Source organism: Pantherophis guttatus, chromosome 2 (genome assembly GCF_059756535.1).
Source record: "Pantherophis guttatus breed Tessera chromosome 2, ASM5975653v1, whole genome shotgun sequence".
NCBI classification, from domain to species: Eukaryota; Metazoa; Chordata; class Lepidosauria; order Squamata; family Colubridae; genus Pantherophis; species Pantherophis guttatus.
The window spans coordinates 158,719,657-158,740,956 of NC_142064.1; the positions used below are offsets into that span (position 1 = coordinate 158,719,657).

General features: G+C 38.7%; 2 protein-coding genes and 1 long non-coding RNA gene across 7 annotated transcripts in view; 1 reads left to right on the plus strand and 2 right to left on the minus strand.

Annotated features, from left to right (window-relative positions):
- On the minus strand, nucleotides 1–13,678 carry SIRT7 (sirtuin 7). Its single transcript, XM_034412894.3, has 10 exons — nucleotides 12,233–13,678; nucleotides 11,984–12,121; nucleotides 8,153–8,257; nucleotides 6,742–6,812; nucleotides 6,587–6,659; nucleotides 4,388–4,486; nucleotides 4,068–4,304; nucleotides 1,489–1,569; nucleotides 718–824; nucleotides 1–462 (listed from the first exon to the last, which is right to left on the minus strand). The coding sequence occupies exons 1-10, from the start codon at nucleotides 12,326–12,328 to the stop codon at nucleotides 261–263; spliced, it is 1,209 nt and encodes a 402-aa protein (XP_034268785.2). The 5' UTR covers nucleotides 12,329–13,678; the 3' UTR covers nucleotides 1–260.
- On the plus strand, nucleotides 12,702–17,855 carry LOC117663049 (uncharacterized). Its single transcript, XR_004590595.3, has 2 exons — nucleotides 12,702–12,807; nucleotides 17,705–17,855. It is a non-coding gene; the product is annotated as an uncharacterized LOC117663049 (long non-coding RNA).
- Nucleotides 14,763–21,300, minus strand: part of MAFG (MAF bZIP transcription factor G) — a 14,376-nt gene continuing 7,838 nt past the window's right edge. For all 5 annotated transcript variants that reach the window (XM_034412898.3, XM_034412902.3, XM_034412897.3 and 2 more), the window contains exon 3: nucleotides 14,763–21,251. In XM_034412898.3, coding sequence (XP_034268789.2) covers nucleotides 20,799–21,251 — 453 coding nt within the window. In that variant the 3' untranslated portion in view covers nucleotides 14,763–20,798. The remainder of the gene's footprint in view (nucleotides 21,252–21,300) is intronic.

The following is a 21,300-nucleotide window of genomic DNA, read 5'->3' on the forward strand; positions in this document are numbered from 1 at the left end:
GCCATTTATAATAATTTTATTAATAATTGTTAATTGGCAGCCCTGAGTATTAAAAGCCAACCTCCCCTTAGATGGCAGAAACCCAAGCTAAGCTTTGGTCCTTGTCAGCTAATTATAAAAAATCTCTATGAAAATAGCAGCTGTGTTTTTTTCCAGTTAGCCCAGCAATCCTGATGAACTCTAGTGCAGATGTCATTTCTTGCCCTGATTTTAGCAACTATAGTTGGTCCTTAAAATCTTTTTTTTAAAAAAAACTGTTATCAAGAGTTCTTTTTCCTCTTTGTGCCTTTTGCACAGCCTCTGCCAAACCAGCCACCAGAGGGAGGATCTGGATACATCTGTTGTTCCTCTCCCAGTTGTACTTCATGAAGACTTGCTGGTGGAGCCACGGGTTTTCGGCTATGACTGCTTTCTTCTGCAGGTTGCAAAGGAACAGCCAGAGAAAAGATGGGGTCTTTCATTCTATAGACAAACATGATAATATGTAATGTTAATTTACACAGCTACTTGTGAATAAATGAAAGTAGCAGCTTACATTTTGAGCTATTATGCAAATATATTCAACCATAGCAGGATTTGGACCACACCATCTTCCTTACAACTTTGGATGACAAATTCTGCCTCCAAATAAATCAGAATAAGTTATATTAACAAGGGCATTTAACAGCTTATGACACTAATCAAGCCTGACACTGAACAAGTTTGGTTGTCACTGACCTATCATAGGAAGGAATGGGAAGTCCCAACTCATCCATCAACAACTTCATCACATCATCACATCTTCCATGAAGTTTTAGGACTGCAAGATCATCCTTTGGTGTCCACTGCAAATACAATAGATTGAGGTTGGATTAGTTTCCTCAAAGACAAACAGTCTGTGAGTGACATAACACTGCTACTCATCAGATTCAGACAGACATAAGTTTTATTTTTTTATTGCAGGGCTGGTAAAACATATTTAGCCCTTATTAAAAAAAGTGACATTGCAATAGCTAGTCCGTTAGGAAAAAAAATATTTTCTTTAGTAAATCAGAATACAATGGGAAGCTTTTGGAATACTGAGAGACATAATTAGCTCACATTCCAACTATCACTGCATTATCACTGGATAGAAATAGAGAAACCAACCTAACATTTAAGAGGAAACAAGTGTCTGAAGGTTATCAAGCTAGGATATACATTTCTGAGTATAGCTGAATGCCATTCAGATTCTATTCACACTATGTCAAGAGTCATTATCATGGAAATCTTAACCTAAACAAATACAAAACTAAGCAAACAATTGCTCCACATAGCTATATATCATTTATTTTAATTGACAAACCTCCAAAGGCTCACACATGCCTTCTGCTCAAGAACAATTTCTTTATTCTTGGTATACAGTAGTAGGAATAGTCTACGACCTTCTGCATATATTGTTTCATATCAAAAGCAAATGATGTAAACACATGCATCTGAATATTATGCTCTACCTCATAATATACTCACCTGGAGATTTACAATATAGAGTTTAGGGCGATGTCTGGGTGGTTTACTCATGCACCATAAATGTGGGTACTTTTTCAAAACCTGTTGGAAAAAGGAAAACACAGCATCTATTACTGCTAAAAGGTGAATCTACCTCCTAGTTTTCAGATAACATGGTATAGGACACCATGATATGTCATTTATATACAGAGACTTCCTCCAATGCATATCTGCCAATTTCCTCAAAAGTAAAAAGGAAAGTGGGGCAATGAGAACAATCATCTGCTTATAGACCTGTTATTCAAGAATTCTGGGTTACCAAATCATGTGCAAGACTTTTTTTTTTTTTTTAGAAAAATTACTTCTGGACTAAGTAACATGCATATGTATAGTATTCCAAGAACAAATGGCCAAGATACAATCTTATGTTAGAACCCAAATGTTACTACCTCAAATTCAAGAGGAAACTTTTAAAATCAGAATACCTCAAAAATGTTCTTACTAATTCCAGTTCCTACCATTACAACTATAGTTAACAATGTAACTCTATATAACTTTATTTTAAAACATATCTGATAACGTTTAACAGAGATTACTGATAGGAAAATATGTGTAGAACTACAGCCTGAGTTAATGGAAAACTAAAATGCTGCCCAAGGTATGATATACCAAGGTGCATCATGTTTAAAGGTGAGAAAGAAACTGAGAGAAGGAGCAGAGCACAGTTACCTTATGGTCCTACTTGACAAGTGCCAGTTGTTGAGATTCTTATGAAGAACTTTGGATTCATATTTAATATATCAGAATTCTGGAGATACAGTCCTCACATATCTTGAGAACGTTATCTTGGGAAAGTATTGGGTTGGAGGAAAGTTATCTCAGGGTGATTCAGTATAGCTTTTATGTTCTTAAACACAAAAATATTCTCAAAGTCTGTAACGTATAAATCAAACCTTATGTGTAAGAGTTTCTAAACATGCACTTTAGCTTTGAAAAAAGTAATTAGTGTCCAACTGGGCATTTATTGAAGTAGGCCATACCTACTTTAAGAGGAATTTTAACTATAGAGTAGGCAATTCTTAAACCCTTTCTGGTCTTGTACTGAACTATACAGTCTGTTCAAAATGTTTCAAGAAGAACATATTTGCTTGGAGATGTTGGCTATTTTCTTAGTGAAAAGGGGAGCAAATGATCTCAGAATACTATTGTACTAATACAAGAAAAAACCTGACTTGTTCTTTTCTACAGGGTTTAATCAAATCTTCCTTCTCAATACTTCCGAGGGAACAATTTGAGTATCCTTTTCTTTTTAACAGTGCCTGTTGCATGACATTTTATTTCCAAGAAATAATAAATAGCAAACCAGCAGTTAAAGCTTATTATTTTACTTAGAAACTACAGGTAGTATTCAACCTAAGACCGCAATTGAACCCAAAATTTCTGTTGCTAAGGGAGACATTTGTTAAGTAAATTTTGCCCCATTTGGTGAACTCTCTTGCCACAGGTGTTAAGTGATTTATTGCAGTTGTTAAGTTAGTAACATGGCTGTTAAGTGAATCTGGCTTTCCCATTGACTTTGCTGGCCAGATGGCAAAAGGTGATCATGTGACTCCAGGACATTGCAACTGTCATAAATATGTGTCAGTTGCAAAGCGTCTAGATTTTGATCACGTAAGCATGGGGATGCTGCAATGATCATAAGTGTGAAAAATCATCCTAAATCACTTTTACACTTTTCTGTTGTAACTTTGAACATTCACTAAATGAATCATTGTAAGTTGAGGACTACCTGTACTAAATTACTGTTTGTTTTTTAATTCTAGGGGGAAATACTATATTTTCCTTTTCAAATATAATTTTAGGAGCTTCATTTTTTGCTGAGTCCAGCTGTCCAAATCTGTATTCATTAACTTTCAGCATATCTAAATATAGATCACTGATGAAAGGAAAGAGATTAGCACATGATTTGATTTCTACTATACTAAAAAGTATCTGCAAGAGTATATTGAAGGGATAATAGAAAGGTAACGACAGGTAGTTCTTGATTTAAAACAGTTCATTTAGTGACCGTTCAAAGTTACAACGGCATTTTAAAAAAGTAACTTATGACTGTTTTTCACACACTGATGACTATTGCAGCATCTCTATGGTCAGGTGATCAAAATTCAGATGCTTGGCAGCCGGTTCAATTTTATAACAGTTTCAATGTCCCAAGTCGTGTGATGACCTTTTCAACCTTCTGACAAGCGAAGTCAATGGGGAAGCCAGATTCACTTAACAACCATGCTGATAAGTTAACTGCAATGTTTCACTTAACAACTGTGGCAAGAGAGGTTGTAAAATGGGGCAAAACTCACTTAACTGCCTTGCTTAGCAACAGAAATTTTGAGCTCAGTTGTAGTTGTAAGTCGAGGATTACCTGTGTGTGGTTTCAAAAACTTCTATTTTTGCAAGCTGAATCTTGAAAACTACAAAATAAAATCTCAATTAGTTCATCATTAATTTTCAGTATTTTTCCAAAAGCTTCCTATACATAGAATACATCTTAAATCATAACACTTTTGCACTGATGTGCAAAGAAGGTATTTCTTTAATTTTACCTTCAAGCTAGATCCCAAGCAAAGGATCACATCTGCTTTGCCAGCAGCTTCTGTTGCTGCCTCCCAGTTCAAGGGTTGCTGTAAAATACCCTTCTCTCCAAAGTGTACAATTGTATCTCTCAGCTGTGCTCCACATTTATGGCATAATCTCCCAGTCTGGTGCCTATGCAAGGCTGTGCGCTCTGTCACATCAAATATTCGTACATATTCACGATTGGGTGTGCAAGATGTGCAAACCTAGTTTGGGATGGAATTATAGAATTTATTAGCATTTTTCTTCTATGACAATGCACCAAATCTCACTCTCTCCAAGCACTCACCTCTATATACATATTTCCATGCAGCTCAGACAGGGCTTCTCGAGGGAGGCCACTGCGCAAGTGAAGCCCATCACAGTTTTGAGACACTACATGCTTCACCTAAAAAGAAAATGGGGTGAAAATGGAAATAGTATCATAGACAGTAAGAGAAGATGTTTTCCTCTTTTCCTTTGTCCTTGCTCAATCACATTCTAAATACAATAACAAAATCCTTATAATGTGCAAAAGACTTTATCCTCTTTTTCTCACTCGACTTATGACAGCAATTAGAACTGAAATTTTCACTGCTAAGCAGTAGAGTTGTAAACTGTGACCACATCACTTAGTGACTGCAGTCCCTGCAGTCCTGGTTGTCATCATTAATTGAATCTCATGGACATTAGGCAAGACAGCTTCCTGCCAGCTTTTCATGACCAAAGTCAATGGGGAAGCCAGCAGGAAATTGCAAGTGACAGACCCACAGGCAGGTAAGTGGTTTCTCCCAGGTGGGGAGGGAACAAGGGGGCACGGGCATGCAGGGAGGTGTGCGAGAGGTGCAGCACAGGGTGCACAAGGATGTGAGGGAGAATCAGGGACAGTCAAAAAAGGGGTGCATGAAAGGAGCTGTGTGAGCTGAGGATGATTGAGGGGTTGCACAAGTGCAGAGGGGCAGGGAAGGATTCCCCAGTGAGGAGGACTTGCCTCAATGACTTGCAACCTTGAATTTCAAAAAAAAAATGCAATCCCCATTGATTTTCTGGGGGAAATCAGCAGGGAAGATTGCAAATGGTAATTATGTGATCAAAGGGTGCTTGTCAACCAGTTGTAATTGTGCATGAATTGCCGAGCACTCAGATCACGATCATAACTGTGAGGTTGAGAACAGATGGTAACCACGATTTGTTCAGTGCCATCCTAATCTCAAATGGTTGCTGAATGAATGGTTGTAGGTCAAAGAAAGCCTTTACTTGTTCTGCTGATTGGTAGCAGGCAGTAAAATTGTTTTGAACTCATTAACTTCCAGATTGGAAGTAGTTTACAGACAGTGGTAAATATGGTTGCCTAATCACGTTTGAGCCCCATGGTCTTAAACCAGAGGTGAAATGCACTTACCTTTGCTACTGGTTCAGGAGTGGGAGCGCACGTGCCTCTTCTGCACATGCGCAGAGCCTTTTGCGCATGCACAGAGGGTCAAAAATGGGACATAATGACGTCCCAGCAGGTAGGCAGAGCCTCCCGCCGCCGGCGCTACTGGTTCATGCGAGCCGGATAGATCCGGCCGGATTTCACTGCTGCCTTAAACCTATTTCAGGTCTGAGACAGAGAAATGGAAGATTTAATGACTATGCTATTTGGATTCCCAGTGTAAGAATACAAGATGCAGAATGTTGCCTCCTGAAGAATTCCAAAGATCAGAAACTAATTTTCTGAAAACAGATAAAGCATGTCTCAAAGAGAATATGTATTACAGAGAAGGCAAGCACTACTGGGCCATAGACTACCCTCCAAAAGGCTGAGATTTAAATTCTATGGCTATACAGTGTAATGTATTTCCACATTTTGAAAGTTTCCACTTCACTTCTATTCAAGTTTAAAAAGCATTTCAAAATTGAATGTAAGAAGTATATGAAAAATTACACTGTAGCTTATCTGTTAACAGAAACTGTTTTGGCACTGACATTCTAAGCCAAGCATTCAGAATCTTTAAGCACTGAGATTTCTGTGCAAGGAAAAAATACGAAGAAAAATAATACTTTCTATCAGGAGAAGACTGATATAAAAAATAAAGAGTCAAAGAAGAAAGCCAATAGCAGAAAGAGAAGACACGTAGTAGTAGTGGAAGCAAAACAGGGATGAAGCAGGGAAAGAAAGCAAAGAAAGGGAAGGTGTAGAATGTTGGAAATGCCAGCTCCTCTGCATGTCAGTTTGCACATCTATGATTTAGACCCGTATTTCTCAACCTCAGTAACTTTAAAATGTATGGATTTCAACCTCAGCAAGCACTACAAGCTGGGGAACTCTTGGAGTTGAAGTCCATACATCTTAAAATCATCCAGGCACTGATTTAGACAGTGGCATCAACAGTTTCTGTATGTCTTTTTTTTACGAAAGCATCTAGAAACAATATGACAAATGTTGTAGATACAACATGCAGCAAACCTAAGAGTCACTATAAGAATATGGCCTCAGAAGCGCAGGACTGAAAATCAAAGAGCTTACCAGTTTGTTGTTGTGCAAACAAGCAATGCTCATGTGGGTGAGTGTGGGCTCTGCTTCACTCAGATCGGTAGCCCTGATACATGGAAAGAAAAGAAATATGAAAAGCAAGAACCAGGATCCCAATGTAACATAAGAAATGCTTTTGAACCAATTACCTGATACTTCTCCCTTTTTGCAGCATTGTCCACACCCCATTTGGGCCTCTGTAGTCAGGAATTGAAGCTGCCTGTAAGGAGTCACAAAGAAAAAGAAACTCTACTGGTTTCATTTCAAGAATGCATTGTCTTGCCTGTATTCATAAGCATCTCTACCTTTTACTTCCATGCCATGAAATTACTGGATTATTGTAAAAAAGACACCAGAGTCACTTTTTGTGAATTAGGTGGCTCTACAAAATTGATTAACAAAATAAAAATTCTAAAGTACCTGTTAATTAGTTCTTTGTACCAAATATGCTGCCATCACCCAAAGATCAAAGCCATTCATAGTATATCTATCCATCAGCTCAATCTGCATCCCTTAAATGTTTATCCTGAACAAAACAATTTCCAGTTTATTCTAAAGTTACAGCTATATAACATGCTGCTTTGGCCCAGAATCAGGGACATTGTGTTGTACCTGTAAAACACTTTGTTACTATACCAAGTAAACTGTAGAGATACGGCCATGAAGTCACAATGAGCTGACCTTGGCTCAAAGGAGGTTTTACATGGGAAGTGTGTAGTTAATCTTTCCCTTCATATCTCCAATTTTTTTGGATAAAATAGTTACGCAAAATACTAGGATTTACCAGCTAGCCAGGGAATTCATTTCCACTTTCACAGTATTTAGCTGTCTGTCACAGTTCTTTTCTTCCCCAAAGCACAAAAGTGTGAAGTATTCACATATTTTACACCTCTCCAGCATTCCTTCTCACAGATGACTAATTCCGGATATATATTTTGCATTCTAAATAAGAGCTGGCTCCTTAAGATGTGAACAGCTCAATTTACAGTTTGATTTTTACTGACAATTTAGATGAAGATTGGTATACAGAATCTTACTTGTTTCTACCAGTCTTTCAAGATACCCAAACAGTTTACACCAGTGATCAATGCCCTGTTTTGGAATGCTACCTATCATGAGTACAATGAACACACACTTTTCTTAAATTCATAACACAATCTAATCTTTTTGAACTTTTTAGGAAAGACATTGCAGAAAAAGTAACATTTTTTTCCAAAGAGATTATTAGAGAGGAAAATTAGACTATTAGAAAATTAGACAGGAAAATTAAAAGCTTTTCTGATTCCCCCCACCCCCCATTTTTCCACTTTCACAATGCTAGTGTTAATATACAACATAAAAGTTATAACTTAAAATGCCAAAATGCTCTCAAGATGCCTTCTGTTTCTACAGAAGGTGACGAAGCCAATTATTTCAACTTGTGTTGTGTGACTTGAGAGCATTTAAGAATTTTCAAACCTCAAAACAATGCTGCTCTCACATGATAAGTAAGATAGGTAATTCAGTTATAACAATCTTTTGTTGCTGATGACTTTAGAAGGGACAGTGATACAACCTTACCGTACTTATGCCAGCTCCTGTATATACAATAAGATGTTTAGCTCCTCGGACAACAGCAGATAGCTTGCTGACTTTTCTCTTCAATTCGTCAGGCTCATCACACACCTAAAAAAAGAAGAGTAAAAATCTCATATTTTCCAAAATGATGAAATCCACACATTTCTTTTCTAGCTTTTGTCCATTCCTGTAATTGTAGCTTTACAATAAAATAGATTTAGCTCATCTAGTTGTGTTTCTTGTCTGGTTTAGCATCAATCTTGCCAGTCTAAAAGCACAACCTTCCTCCCTTCCACTTTTGTCTGCTTGTTCCATTAGGATGGGTCCTTCCTTAGTTTCCTTCTCTGATTGTTAAGTGACTGAGGACTCCTGCCACCTCTTGTCTGATTGTTTCCCAGGCAGGATCTCTTGTCCTCTTTCCTTGAGGTCTCCCATGCATTCCATTACCATAACTAATTTATTTGGAAAGCTTAACATCATTTATATTCTTTCAAGCAGATGAAATGTGGATGAAAGCAGAGACTGAATTTTACAATATCAAGTAGCCAAATTAGAAATTACATACTCTTCTGAATAAGCACTGACTCTCCTACCATGTACTTATAAACCTACTTGATGCCTCAATGAAACATGCCGGAACTGTTCATTAATATATTTATCTTTATTATCTCTACCTTTAATTATTATCTTTCTTCTTCAAAGTAGAAAAAAATTAATTGCCCAAAAAAGAGATACAGATAAACTAACAGGTTCCTTTTCTGTAAATTTGGCAGAAATCTTATCTAGTTTTGTCTGTCAGCAAGGAAAACCACAAAATTCTCAACAAGCAAAACCAGTTCAAAAGACAATTACATTAGATTGTTTAAAGCCTATGGAGGGCAACCAACTTAATTGGTTAAGGAGGGTTAGATTCAGATCTGCCTTTCCAGAAACAAAAGGCCTTCAGTTCACAATTGGAAATGAAATCCAGTGAAAACCTCTCCTGAAAGAAACTATAGAAGTAACTTCCATTGTTCATTTGTTTGTTTAATTTACAATCATTTTTCTTCTGCTGCTTACGCTCATGAATAGCTTTTAAATGCTAAACAAAACTTCAGAAAGACATTCAGGGAAATTGAACAACTTGGGTTCTCTTCAACCATGAGCACAAGCGTCACACAGAGATTCATTCAGAGATGTTTATGCTAAACATTTAAAGGTCAATTTACATTTGAAGCTTTTTGTATACCCATATCTAAATAAACTAGTTAATCATTAAAAAAACAAATGTTAAAAAATTGCAATACAAAAATAAAAATGTAATCAGAAGTTTTTAAGATGCAGAAAACCAGTTGAATGAGAAAAATTTTCTCACAAATTTTGGGCAGTATAAAAAGCTGTGCATATTTATTTACAAAGAAAGTTAGATAGTAAAATATTTCTACTTTCTAAATTCAACCAAATAGATACTAGTGAAATAGAAATATATACTATTACTTTCCAGTAGCAGTAAAGTTTAATTTATATGAAAAATATAGGTAAGTGCTGTTAGTTATCTTACCCCCCCAAACACAGAAGACTTACAGAAGTGACAGATTTATTGTGCCACGTTTTCCCCTGCAAATTAAAATACTCTCCAGCCATTCTTTAATATACTACTGTATACTACTTAAATTCTGATTCTTGTGACCTTGAGCTGGGTGAAACAGTGCACCATAGGGCAAAACATTTTCAAGCAAGGTACCTCAAGTGAGCTAACTTACAGAATGCATCCAAAATCAAGGATCCATAACTCATGTGGTATTGAAATTTGGCAAATTTTATAAAACATTTTATGACATAAAATAATCATAAAACAGTTTATGATATAATACAAAATGATTTTGTATTATGTCACATTATTATGTCACAAAACATTCCGTGCTAATGTTTGACTGTGCTATAGAGTTCAGCTAGTTTTAAGGCAGATACATCTCTGAATGTATCCTGGCTTTTTCAGTGAAGGCTGTGCATTAGAAGCCATTAGAAGCTCTGGCACTGCTGAAAGCATGGGGTCCTTGGTGCTCTCTGCGCTTGGTGATTTTCTTACAGACGTTTCATTACCAAACTAGGTAACATCATCAGTGCTAGCACTAGTGATGAGCACTAATTAGCCCTGATGATATCACCTAGCTTAGTAATGAAACATTACTAAGAATTATAATTAACATTACAAGAAAACCACCAAGCGCAGAGAGCACCAAGGACCTCACAATTTAATCTCAAGCTTTAAATATTCTCACTGTTGGAAGTATTGAGCAATCTGGTAAGGAAATAACTGTGAAAGGATGACCTGGGGGTCATCAATTGTTTAGTGAAAAACTAAGCTCACATGAATTTTACTGTCCTCATTGCCAATCTGGGTACCTATGAGACCATCTTTTGCCACCAATAGCCTCCCATCGACCAGTTCGTTCTCACAGGGAGGGACTACTCAGGGTACTGTCAGTCAAATTATGCCGACTGGCGAAACCCAGGGGGAGGGCCTTCTCTGTGAGGGCTCCAACCCTTTGGAATGAACTGCCCCGTGAGATACAAAATATCCCTGATCTCTGTGCTTTCCGCCGTGCCCTCAAAACCCTGATGTTCCAACAAGCGGGGCTAAACTTATGAACATGTGAATGTTTTTAAAATGTTATCTAATTTTAGGTTCTATTTAATTGGGCCAAACTATGTTATAATAATAATTTTAATTAGCAATTTTATGATGTTTGTGTATCTATATTTTTCTTGACTGTACACCGCCTTGAGTCCTACGGGAGAAAGGCGGTATAGAAATATAATAAATAAATAAATAAATAAATCCCTATCCTGCATCTAAAAACCAGAATTGTGCAAGCAATAGTTTTCCTCGTGACACTGTACGAAGTAGAAATTTAGTTTTGAAGAAGCGGAATGGAAATTCTGCTTCTTCAAAGTCAAATTTGACACCTTCGAACTTTAACATTGGAAAAGACTTCTGAGAATACAGCAGACAGCCAAGAAAATAAACAAAAGGATCATCAAGCAACTCAGTCCAGAATTTTAATTTCGGGCACAAATGCCCAGGCTGAAATTATCATACTTTGGACACATTATGCAAAGATCTACTTTCTACAGAACCCTATAGTGCTAAGGGGGGGGGGGAGGAATTGAAGATGTTAACCTGCCACAAGTCAGATCCGTTCAGTTACAGTGTTGATGGGTGACCGGCTGAAGCACCATATAGGGATCAGATCAGTGGTGGGATTCAGCCAGTTCGCACCACTTCGGGAGAACCAGTTGTTAACTTTCTGAGCAGTTTGGTGAACTGGCTGTTGGAAGAAATCATTAGGGCAGAGAACCGGTTGTTAAATTACTTGAATCCCACCACTGGATCAGATCCTCCCGGAGAAAACCTATTTATGTGGTCACTAAGAGCTGACACCCACTTGAGGGCATATATAATCAACTGTGTCTCTATTTCCAGTCATTGCCAATCACCTAACTTTTTTTTCCCCATCCTAGTAGATTAAAGCGCAGCTAATTTTTACACACCTTGAAGCTGATTTCAGATCTGGCGAAAGAATTTAACTCCTGCCTAGTTAAGGCCACCATTAAACTTTTCAACTGAGGATATGAAGAAAATAAACCACAGGTGGAAAAAGAAGATTGCCAGGGCTCGCTCAAGCCGCGGGGGCAATTGAGAACCAGCCCTGGCGTCCATCAAAAGGCACTGACAGCACAAGCTATAAATCAGAGGTCTTCAAACTTGGCAGCTTTAAGACTTGTGGACTTCAACTCCCAGAATTCTCCAGCCAGCTATGCTCTGAAGACCTCTGCTATCAACGTACCCACCTCCTCTAGCCGGCGCCGCAACCTCTCACGCTTCTTGCGAAGCCGCTCCAGATCCCGCACCATCTCTTGACATCCCGACAGAAGCATCGCCTCGTCGGCGCTCCGGTCGGCCGCCGGTTTGCGCAGGATTCGAGACACCTGGGCCGAACGAGGGTTGGGGGGAAAAGAGAGGAAGTGAAGGGGGCGTGTTGCCAAGCCGGCGCCCCGGAAAGAGCCGCCCGGCCTTGATTTCTGGCCACCCCGCCTTACCTGCCTCCGTCGCTCCCGCTGCTCTTCTTGACGGAGGAATTCAGCGCGAGCCGCCGCTTTCCGCTCCGAGCGACTCAAACTTCGACCAGCCGCCATCCCCTTGGGTAGTTTCCGGGTTCCTATCGGCCGAAAGAGGAGGGTTCGGCTACTTCCGCTTCCGGCGACGGACGACGCTCGGCGGGGATTGCTTGTTGCCCTGGGGACGCTAAACTTATCTTCGCTGCTGTTGCCAGGCTCTTCGTTCCAAGATAGAAGCTGAGGACACAGCTCTACCTGCTACTTCCGGTTGGACTTGTCTTCCCATGTAGACCAGCCTGCCGTTTCTATTACCTCCATAAAGAATAGGGTCGAATTCCCGCTCTCTTCCTTGCTTGGGAAAGTGCGCTCTCTTTCGGATTGGGGGTTTAAAAACGATGCTGGTCTAAGGATAATTGCGCTGCTCCGGCCCCTCCTTCTCCGAGAGCCCCGTGGTGGCCGCGTGCGAAATTCTGTCCGCGTGGATTCTATCGCTGTTCTTCCGCATCAAAGCAAATTCCATGATGTGCAATGCAATCCTTTCAAGCGCAAGGTCTTCGGTAACGATGCTTATCTTGATTGACTTATTCCCCGTAACCAGAAACTATTGTCTACTGCTGAACGTTACATACGAATATAACGGGGAAAGCATTGCTCAGGGCATTTAACTCATTAACTATTAATTAATTAATTAATTCTCATTAACTCACTAATGAGAATTAAGCGTTTTGTTGGTCTTACTCGAGTAAGAAAAAATGGAATATTTTTTTTTCCTTTCAAAATCCAACGACCGAAGTCAACCATATCATCTTATTTAATGCATTAAAAAATACAAAGGGAAACTTGGCAGTGAGAAAAAGGCCTCATATTAGGGGAAAGTTTAAAAATACTGTACTCTTGGGCCTCCCTAAGTTCTGCATAAGCTTTCATCAACCGCTCCATTTTTAGTGTTGTGAACTAGTATGCAAAAGCTTATACTTTAACGTTTAAAGGACCTGGAGATTTTGCTTGTTTTATTTTTGCTGCATACTGCCTTGGATTTGTTACATGAAAGCTTAAAGCTCTTGTAGCAACAAGTTAACCTACCATTGATTGTATTAGGCAAAAAAGTGCACATTTTTTGAAGTAAGCTTGCCAATGGCCATGTTTGCACAACTTGCTGAACCACAAATCAGTCAGCTGCATTTTAGCTTTACTGTAGCACTTTAGCTTTAGGGTGTTGGTTTGGGTTAATTGTGTTCAATGTCATGTGAATGCAGCAAATTGGGTTGAGTGAACCATGCTTAAATAGGTCATGTAAATGCACCCATTTTTAAATGCTGACTACCAGTTGCTCTTTTGTTAGAGGTATGTGCTTCCCAACTACATAGATCCAGATAATATCAAGATTCCTTTTTCTTTCTTCATCATATTAGGCTAATGTGATCTGTAGAAAACGAAAATGTTGCATTCTTAATACCAGAAATGGACAGAGGCTCTTATAATTTTGTTTTTACATTGCTTCAGATGCCATTATGCATTTTGACATAAAATAGAACAGTGCTATTTGCCACACTATCTTAGACTAGACCTTGTCTAGTTGAGTGCTGAAAGAGAAATCTGAAATATCAGCACAGAAATGTTTCTTGTATTAGTTTGTTTTTGTATTGACAGGTTTTTTTCAAACATAAATAATGTTGAAGAGAACCATCAACAATGTTGGATATAGGCACTGCTAAGAAATACATAATTAAGAAAAAACAGGTCACTATAATTATGCTATACTTGATAAATACAAAAATGTTCACTTTGCTCTTAAATCCTATACGTATTAGCCCAACTCTAGCACATAACAAAATAACCTGAATAATAATGGTTTTAATATAACTGAATTTTTAAATAAGATGCTATATAAAATCTAACCTGCCTACCTTATCTGAGCTGCAGAAATCTAGATAATCATTACATGGCAGCAAATAGCTACCTCTTTCTTGTTGTTTAGTGGTTATCTGGATTATTACAACCCAGATATGTCAGTCCTAGAGCACAAACCCAAAGATTTGCATATTTAAATGCATGATTTCAAGCTTTAAAATTTTTAAAGTACAGAAATAATCCAAAAACGGAGATTAATGTAAAAGGATAGTAACCTGATTTCACTAGAAAGCAATATGTAGTTTTCTGTACTACAGTAGATAAAAACCTATGAATATGCTATTTGAATAAGTATATTTATCCACCACAAAATATTGAATATAACTTATTCATTCTTGGAGGAAAGGGATGTCGAATAAAAATATAACCCTGAGGCAAATAATCTGGACAGTTTATAATAAAACAATCACACCAATGTTTTGAGCTGGAAAGGATTCCTGGGAAATTTCCAAATCCAAATAAGAAACTAACTTGACTTTTCAAGCAGCAGGGAGCAGATTATGTACACAATGCATGCAAACAGTTAAATCTTAAAAGTTCTTGTCAGCAACAGAACAAGTTTAGCAACCCAAACCTGCTCAGTGATATCATAGGGGCCAGCCTCTTTAAAGATGTTTATTGGTCATATACAAAATAAAGAATGCTTCATATCAACATACACTATATACATAAATAAATTAACAACACCTCCACTGGGGCTGTGGCAACAAATCCCCAACAGTTATCTACAGATTGAAAAAGGACAATAATTTAGCAATAAATACTGATTAATTACTTGGGCTCGACTGTTTTACAGGAGAGACCCAGGACATGACAGTATGCTTTTACACCCCTAACATATAGAATTCATCTCCAGTTGTATCAGCTTTGGAGACTGAATTTCTTATTATCAAAATGTTCCTTCCTGACCTTTTAAACAAATATTTTAAAGCAGTAGTGAAGTCATTTCAATTAATATTTTTAAGGACTATCTTCAACATTTGGAGAGTAGGGAGGAGCAGTCCATCAGTTCAGTTTATTAAGTACACCAAATATAATTTAGTTTCTCCATAATATTCCAGTTTGACAAAGGATGTAATAAATTCAGAGCAAACCGCAGGTGAGGACAAGGACAAGTAGCACTTGAAACTGTACGGGAATCCCAAACACCTTTGCATAGCCAAATAGTGACGTATCTTTACTGGGAATCAGGAGCAGTGCCTCTCATTCAGGCAAGTGTCAGCTGCAAGCAGCTAGAGCTCACATATACTGTATATCACATCTGGAAGGAGAATAAGTCCTCAGTACTTGGAAGAACTACTTGCCTGAAGCTCACAGCTAGACCACCACGTGATCCTTTCTAAATAGGGAGGAGCAATCCTCTGTATGAGCAGTCAGAGCTATTCACTGTTATATTACAGGAAACGGCAGCAGTGCTATTAAACCAGAAAGGAAGATTCCTGCACGTTAATTAATTATTTTACTAACAAAATACAGTTTGAGATATCCGAGAGAGGTGAAAGGCAAGTTGTCAGAAAGTGCTTCTATCTTCACTGGCACAGAAGACAAGGGGTACAACTGGAACACACTACTAGCCCAAGTGAAAGTAATATATAGATATGCCAGCTCTGTTTACTGCTAGATTATAGTGAAATGCTATCCTACTTCACTGGGATGTGCCAGTGTACAGCAGATGCAAAAACTTGATCAAGGACACAAGGAACAACAAATGTTTAATGTCTTCTATGCACAGTAGTACATTCCCTCCTGCTCCTGCATCTGTTTCACCCAGGAACATGTTCCTCAAGGACCTAACATCTGAGTAGCCTCTACCCATTGCTAACCATCACATTCCTCAGTTCTTAGCCTGCAGGTTTTTCTTGCGTTTTTCTGGAAAGAAAAAGTTGTTTCATTATCCAAAATATCACTTTTACATAATTCACCACGACATAAAACAACCCTACCTTTCCCACCCACCCAAAGCCAGCCACATGAGGGCAGAATGCTACTTCACGGAGCTTTTCTGCATCCAGGTAGAAAGCAACGCTTCCTAACCTGTTGCATCAAGCAAAATGCCCCATTCAAAACAAAACAACAAAACAAAAACACCCTTCACAGCAGGAAAACCAAACAGTCACCTATAAAACAAGAACCATCACACTCTGGATGCTATATACCAGAAAACAAATTGAGGGGCAAGGGCTTGAGAGGGGAATCTAGGACAGAAAAAAACAAAACCCATGAACACTAGGAGACAGACTGAGAGTAAAGGAAGCTGGGAGGTATGGAGGGTTCCCTTGTCTTCTCCCCCACCTCCGGCTGGAAGATCTACCACTGAGTTCTGGAGCCAGATTTGCTCAATAAATATCTATTTGCTTATAAGAATGTCTTGCAACCCATTCAGATGAAGATACCATCTCATTTATCTAGCCTGGAAAAGGGCAAAAGGCGCATCTTTAGAGGAAGAGACAGTCTTGTGGCACCTTAAAGACAAGCAAATATATTATGGCATAGATTTATGTGGACAAGTCAACTTCAGTAGATGAAGTATTACCCCAAATTGGCCAATTAATACTGCATACAGGGTATTTATGGAGAAAACTGTTACTGTAGGAAGAATAGTCAAAATCTAATTGCAAGAAATATAGAATGCACTTGAAATATATTTTAACATTTTTAGTGACCACAGACTAATGCAGATAATATCGATACCTTGTAATGTTTGTTACCAACTTTGCAGAAAATGGAAACTATAGTATTAATGTATGTGTGTGTATAAGATTTAATAAAATTATTAGTCTGTACTTTTTTATATCTAAAATGTGTCTGGATAGTTGTATTTATACACATATATCAGAGCCAATTTGATATCATCGCATGGATCTGATGGAAGTAAATTCTAATCCACAAAAGATGATGTAATAGTTTTTAAAGTGCCAGGACACTATTAATTTTGCTACAAAAACCAACCTAGCCACTCTTATAAAATCCAGAGGACGGGCTTTCTTTATCAGAGGCTTCTCACGGCATCTAGGATCTTGATTGTAAAACAAGCAACCCCGGAAGAAGAAGCATAAAAAAAACCCAATTTAGTCAATTCTAAGGATTGCCAATCAAGAAATGTCTAAGATGATATATGGACATGGAACTGAAGAGATCCAAAACTATTCATCTGGCTGAAAAATTCCTATTTCAGAAATGCAGCCCAACACAGAACTCTATTTTGACAGTATGGAACTATCACCAATGTCTTTGTCTTGCTTTCCTTGGGGCAACGTGCAAATATGGCACAGAGAAGCATGCCAAACAATGGAGGGACAAATTCTTGAATTAAAGCTCAGATATAAGAGTTGTTTCCTCATCCATCCATCCAGGTGACATAAATGCATTTCATGCAACTCTCAAAGGAAGCTATGACCAGGAGACCTAAAAGTTCAATCCAGAACTGACCTCTTGTTTATAAATTTGATGGTGAGAAAATCCCAATGATACATTTTTATTTGCATGTTTGACATGAAAGCATAAATATTGCTTATTTCAGTTACAATTGTTTGGTTTTCACAGAATTTGGACTTCTTTGGCAAGGACTAGAAAGTGGAAGGCAATGAAGGGAAGAAATTATCGACAGCTTAAGGATGGAAAGAAAGATGCAAGGAGGTAGTGTGATATGGAACAATTAAATGTAAGAAATTTCTGGCTCTAGTAATTCCGCCCAGATCTGCATTGGTTTCTAAGTCTTTCAAATTAGCAGTGATAAAACATACCCCAGGGGGAATTATCAGATTTTACTAACATCAACATTGCTTAGAGCAATTTATTTAACACAGGTAGTTTTTAAGATCAGAAACCTACACGCCTTAGTAAGGCAAGGCTTAGTAATAACTGCTATTGTATTCAGCAACCTGTGATCCATTCCTTTTAAATCTAAAATAAAAAGTAGCAACTAATGTGGCAATGGTGATTTTTGGGTAGATTGTGGAGCCAGGGGAAGTGCATGTTCACATTAAAGCACCTTATTTTTCTCTTTTTCTGACATTTGCTGTTCTTAGTGCCTATGTATCCCTCAGTCGTATTTTGCACATCTGTAATTTAAATATGCCAAGAATAGCACAAAAAACAATTAAAAACACCTCCAATCTACTGTGTCAAAAGGGCAGCTGAGATATTGTAAGGAACTAGTGCCCTTCCCTCTGTTCCAGGAGAATAGTCTGCAGAGGATAGTGGTCTTACAGTGAGAAAAAAGGGAGTTCCAGCAGATATGAAGATATTTTGAAGGCAAGTCCTCATTAAAAGCCTTTTTTCCCTCCAGCATACTCTAGGCAGCAAAACTTTGCCAGTTAATAGATATCAGGAATATCATTTTCAAGGAATGGATTCTCAGCTGATTTTTGTGAATAGTTCTTTCTGGATATGAACTTGCCTTAGAGCTTATTTGAATTTATTAACTCTGCTTTAAAAGTTATTTAAAGCTACTTTTTCTTTCTAACCACTGAGACTTAAGAGTTGGAAGTTTTTGAAAAGCCGCAAGAGGTTTTTGAGCCCAGTCTCAGCTGTGGAAATTTCCAGAATTCACTAGCTATGTCATTAAAACAGATTCTAGTATCTGTTAACTAGAAAATGGCCAAATATGGTGATCTCAAGTGTTCTGAATAGGCCAGTACTCAATGCTTACCAGCTGTCAATAATTGTGCTCATTCTGATGGCCAATTTTCTGGGCAAAAGGTCAAGTGCCCACCTAGATACAAACTCACATGTTCCTCTTGGTAACACACCCATCACTCCCTCCCTGTAGCCAATTACAAGGCAAGCAACAGAGAAGGTAAAGCAACTTTCTTTGTCTGTAATGACTAGCTCTTTCAGAGAAACTAGATTAGGTTTCCTCATAAACTATGTATCCAGAAGGTAAAACAATGAATTTGAACTTCCCCGAGTCATGTTGACATGCTCTTTAGACCTTGTTGAGTTTCTGGCTTAGATCCCTATGTAATGTTCAACATGCTAAACATAGAAAGAAACAGGTAAGAGGTAACAAAATCTCTGTGGTATTACCAGAAAAAGAATCCTGCCACAATAGTGGATCTTTGCAAATGCTACATACAATCCAACCCTAGAAAACATATTTTATGGACCCTTTGTATGATATGCTGTAAATTGTTTCATATTCTTACATTAACAGGAGTGATCCCTTCTAACCCATTACCATTGCAACTCTGGATTCAACCTTTAGGAACACCCAGTCCCAGCCAAAAAAATAATAATAATAATTTTTTTTTTTGGCAATTGTAATACAAGTGACATGATATAATGCAACACTGTCTGCCAGCTATCATTAAGCAGTTTAGTTAACCTCTTAAAAGAACTCATTCTTTTCAGGCTTCAGATTCAGATAATTTTTCTCATGAGACAAAACCTTTGAGAAGGTCTACTGGCAAATGCCCCAGAAAACCTGCACTCAGCCCTGGGAAAGCCGAACGAATGCTCACAGGACACCCACATAGCAAAGTGGCCACTGGCACCATCACGTCACAGCGCCACAAAAGACCTCAGAGCACAGACAACTAAATACAACAGGAATACAAAAGAAGCAGATGGGGAATTCAAGAATAAGTCACTTTTGGTACAATTGCAAAAAGATATCAAACAGGACTAGCCTCTTTTTTTTTTTTCCTATGTTATTTATAAATAAAAGTCTAATAACTCTTTATAAAAACCAACCTCAGAGCCACAAAGACTTAACGAGAAACTTTTAAAATTTGCATTTTCTGTCTCCCAAGAATATGGCAATCATATATTCTCACCTTCTCAGGCTAAAGGGAGACTGTTAAATAGAAGTGCTTCACCGAATTGTAGATTTGAAACTTAGATCATTTAATAACTCTTTAAATGAATGCTTCTCTCTTAAATAAAGGGCTATTTAAACTACATAAACTAGTTGTGTAAACCATCACACTAGAGACACTGGATACTCTCCAAACACAGAAAACAACTAGTGATTTTGGTCTTGTTCAGTGCAACACATTAGGCACAAAACCGGCCTGTGGTCACTGCAATGTAACCCACTTCGTCTGGTACGTAGATACAACAGTGCTCATTCCTGGCTACTTTCCTTCCTCTGCAGGAAATAGCTGTTTCCCCACTTCCCTCTCCTTCAGGAAAAGTCCTAAGGAATCCCATCTTCAAACCTAAAAGGTGCAACTAGATGGTAATATAAAAATGGTTACACAAACTACCCCCCTGATACCAAGCAATTTACAAGCAGCAGACTGGACAGCTGACTCAACCCTGGAAGAACGGCATTGAAGTCATCACTGACAGTAGATCTTCCAACTCTCTATGACCTCTTCCCTCCCCTTTGGGTTATTCCTACCCAAGAATGGATTCCATGCTGCTGAAAATCTCTTTGGCGAGAGTACTGAGGTCCTTCAGCTTCCGTTTTCAGAACACACTAGGTGGACGGTTCTGTTCACAATGGAAAGGTTGCGTTACCATCAGTCACACCAACCAGAACAAGCTAAAAACAAAGCAACTGCAGTGACAAGCAGGCCGGCGTGTGCCTGTGTGGGCTAGGCCATCTGGGAGAGGGTTGTGCTTTGGGGATTCCGGATGAGCTTTGTGCCTAACTGCCCTGCACAGACAAGCCCAGGCAGTGCTCGTTTCACTAAGACCGGGCGTCCGTTTTGGATTTAACTATTGTGATAACGCTGGTGGTGGCAACTTTGCCGGGAACAAGGGGCCCCATGCTGGAAGCAAGTGGGCCCCGGGCAGGGGTGACAGGGCTCCGGGCAACGGTCCGGGCGAAGTTCTGCAGTGCCTCGTACTTGGAACGCAGGGCATCAAGTTCCATTTTCATGCTAGCATTCTCTGAAGCCAGCTTCTCCACTTCCTGCTGAAGTTCTGCCTTCTGTTTCTCCAACTCTTCCTTCTGTGTTACCCTCTTGACCCGGCAGCTGGCAGCATAGCCTCTGTTCTTCAGGGTCCGGCGGCGTTGCTTGAGTTGGATTATCTCTTCCTTAGATAAGCCCCGCAGATGCTGGTTCAACTCTCGTACAGACATGGTCACCAGCTCTTCATCTGTCAAGCTGGTCCCATTCTCCCCTGGCTCCCGCTTCACCTGCAGAGACCGTAGAAATATGCTTTAGTGGAATTCTGGTTGCATGCAT

Coding starts and splice junctions, on each gene's coding strand:
- SIRT7 (XM_034412894.3), bottom strand. CDS start 12,328: ATGGCGGCTGGTCGAAGTTTGAGTCGCTCGGAGCGGAAAGCGGCGGCT. Junction 1,570..4,067: donor GCTTGGGATCTAGCTTGAAG/GTAAAATTAAAG, acceptor TTTTTCCAACAG/GTTTTGAAAAAGTACCCACA. Junction 825..1,488: donor TCTATATTGTAAATCTCCAG/GTGAGTATATTA, acceptor TTGTATTTGCAG/TGGACACCAAAGGATGATCT.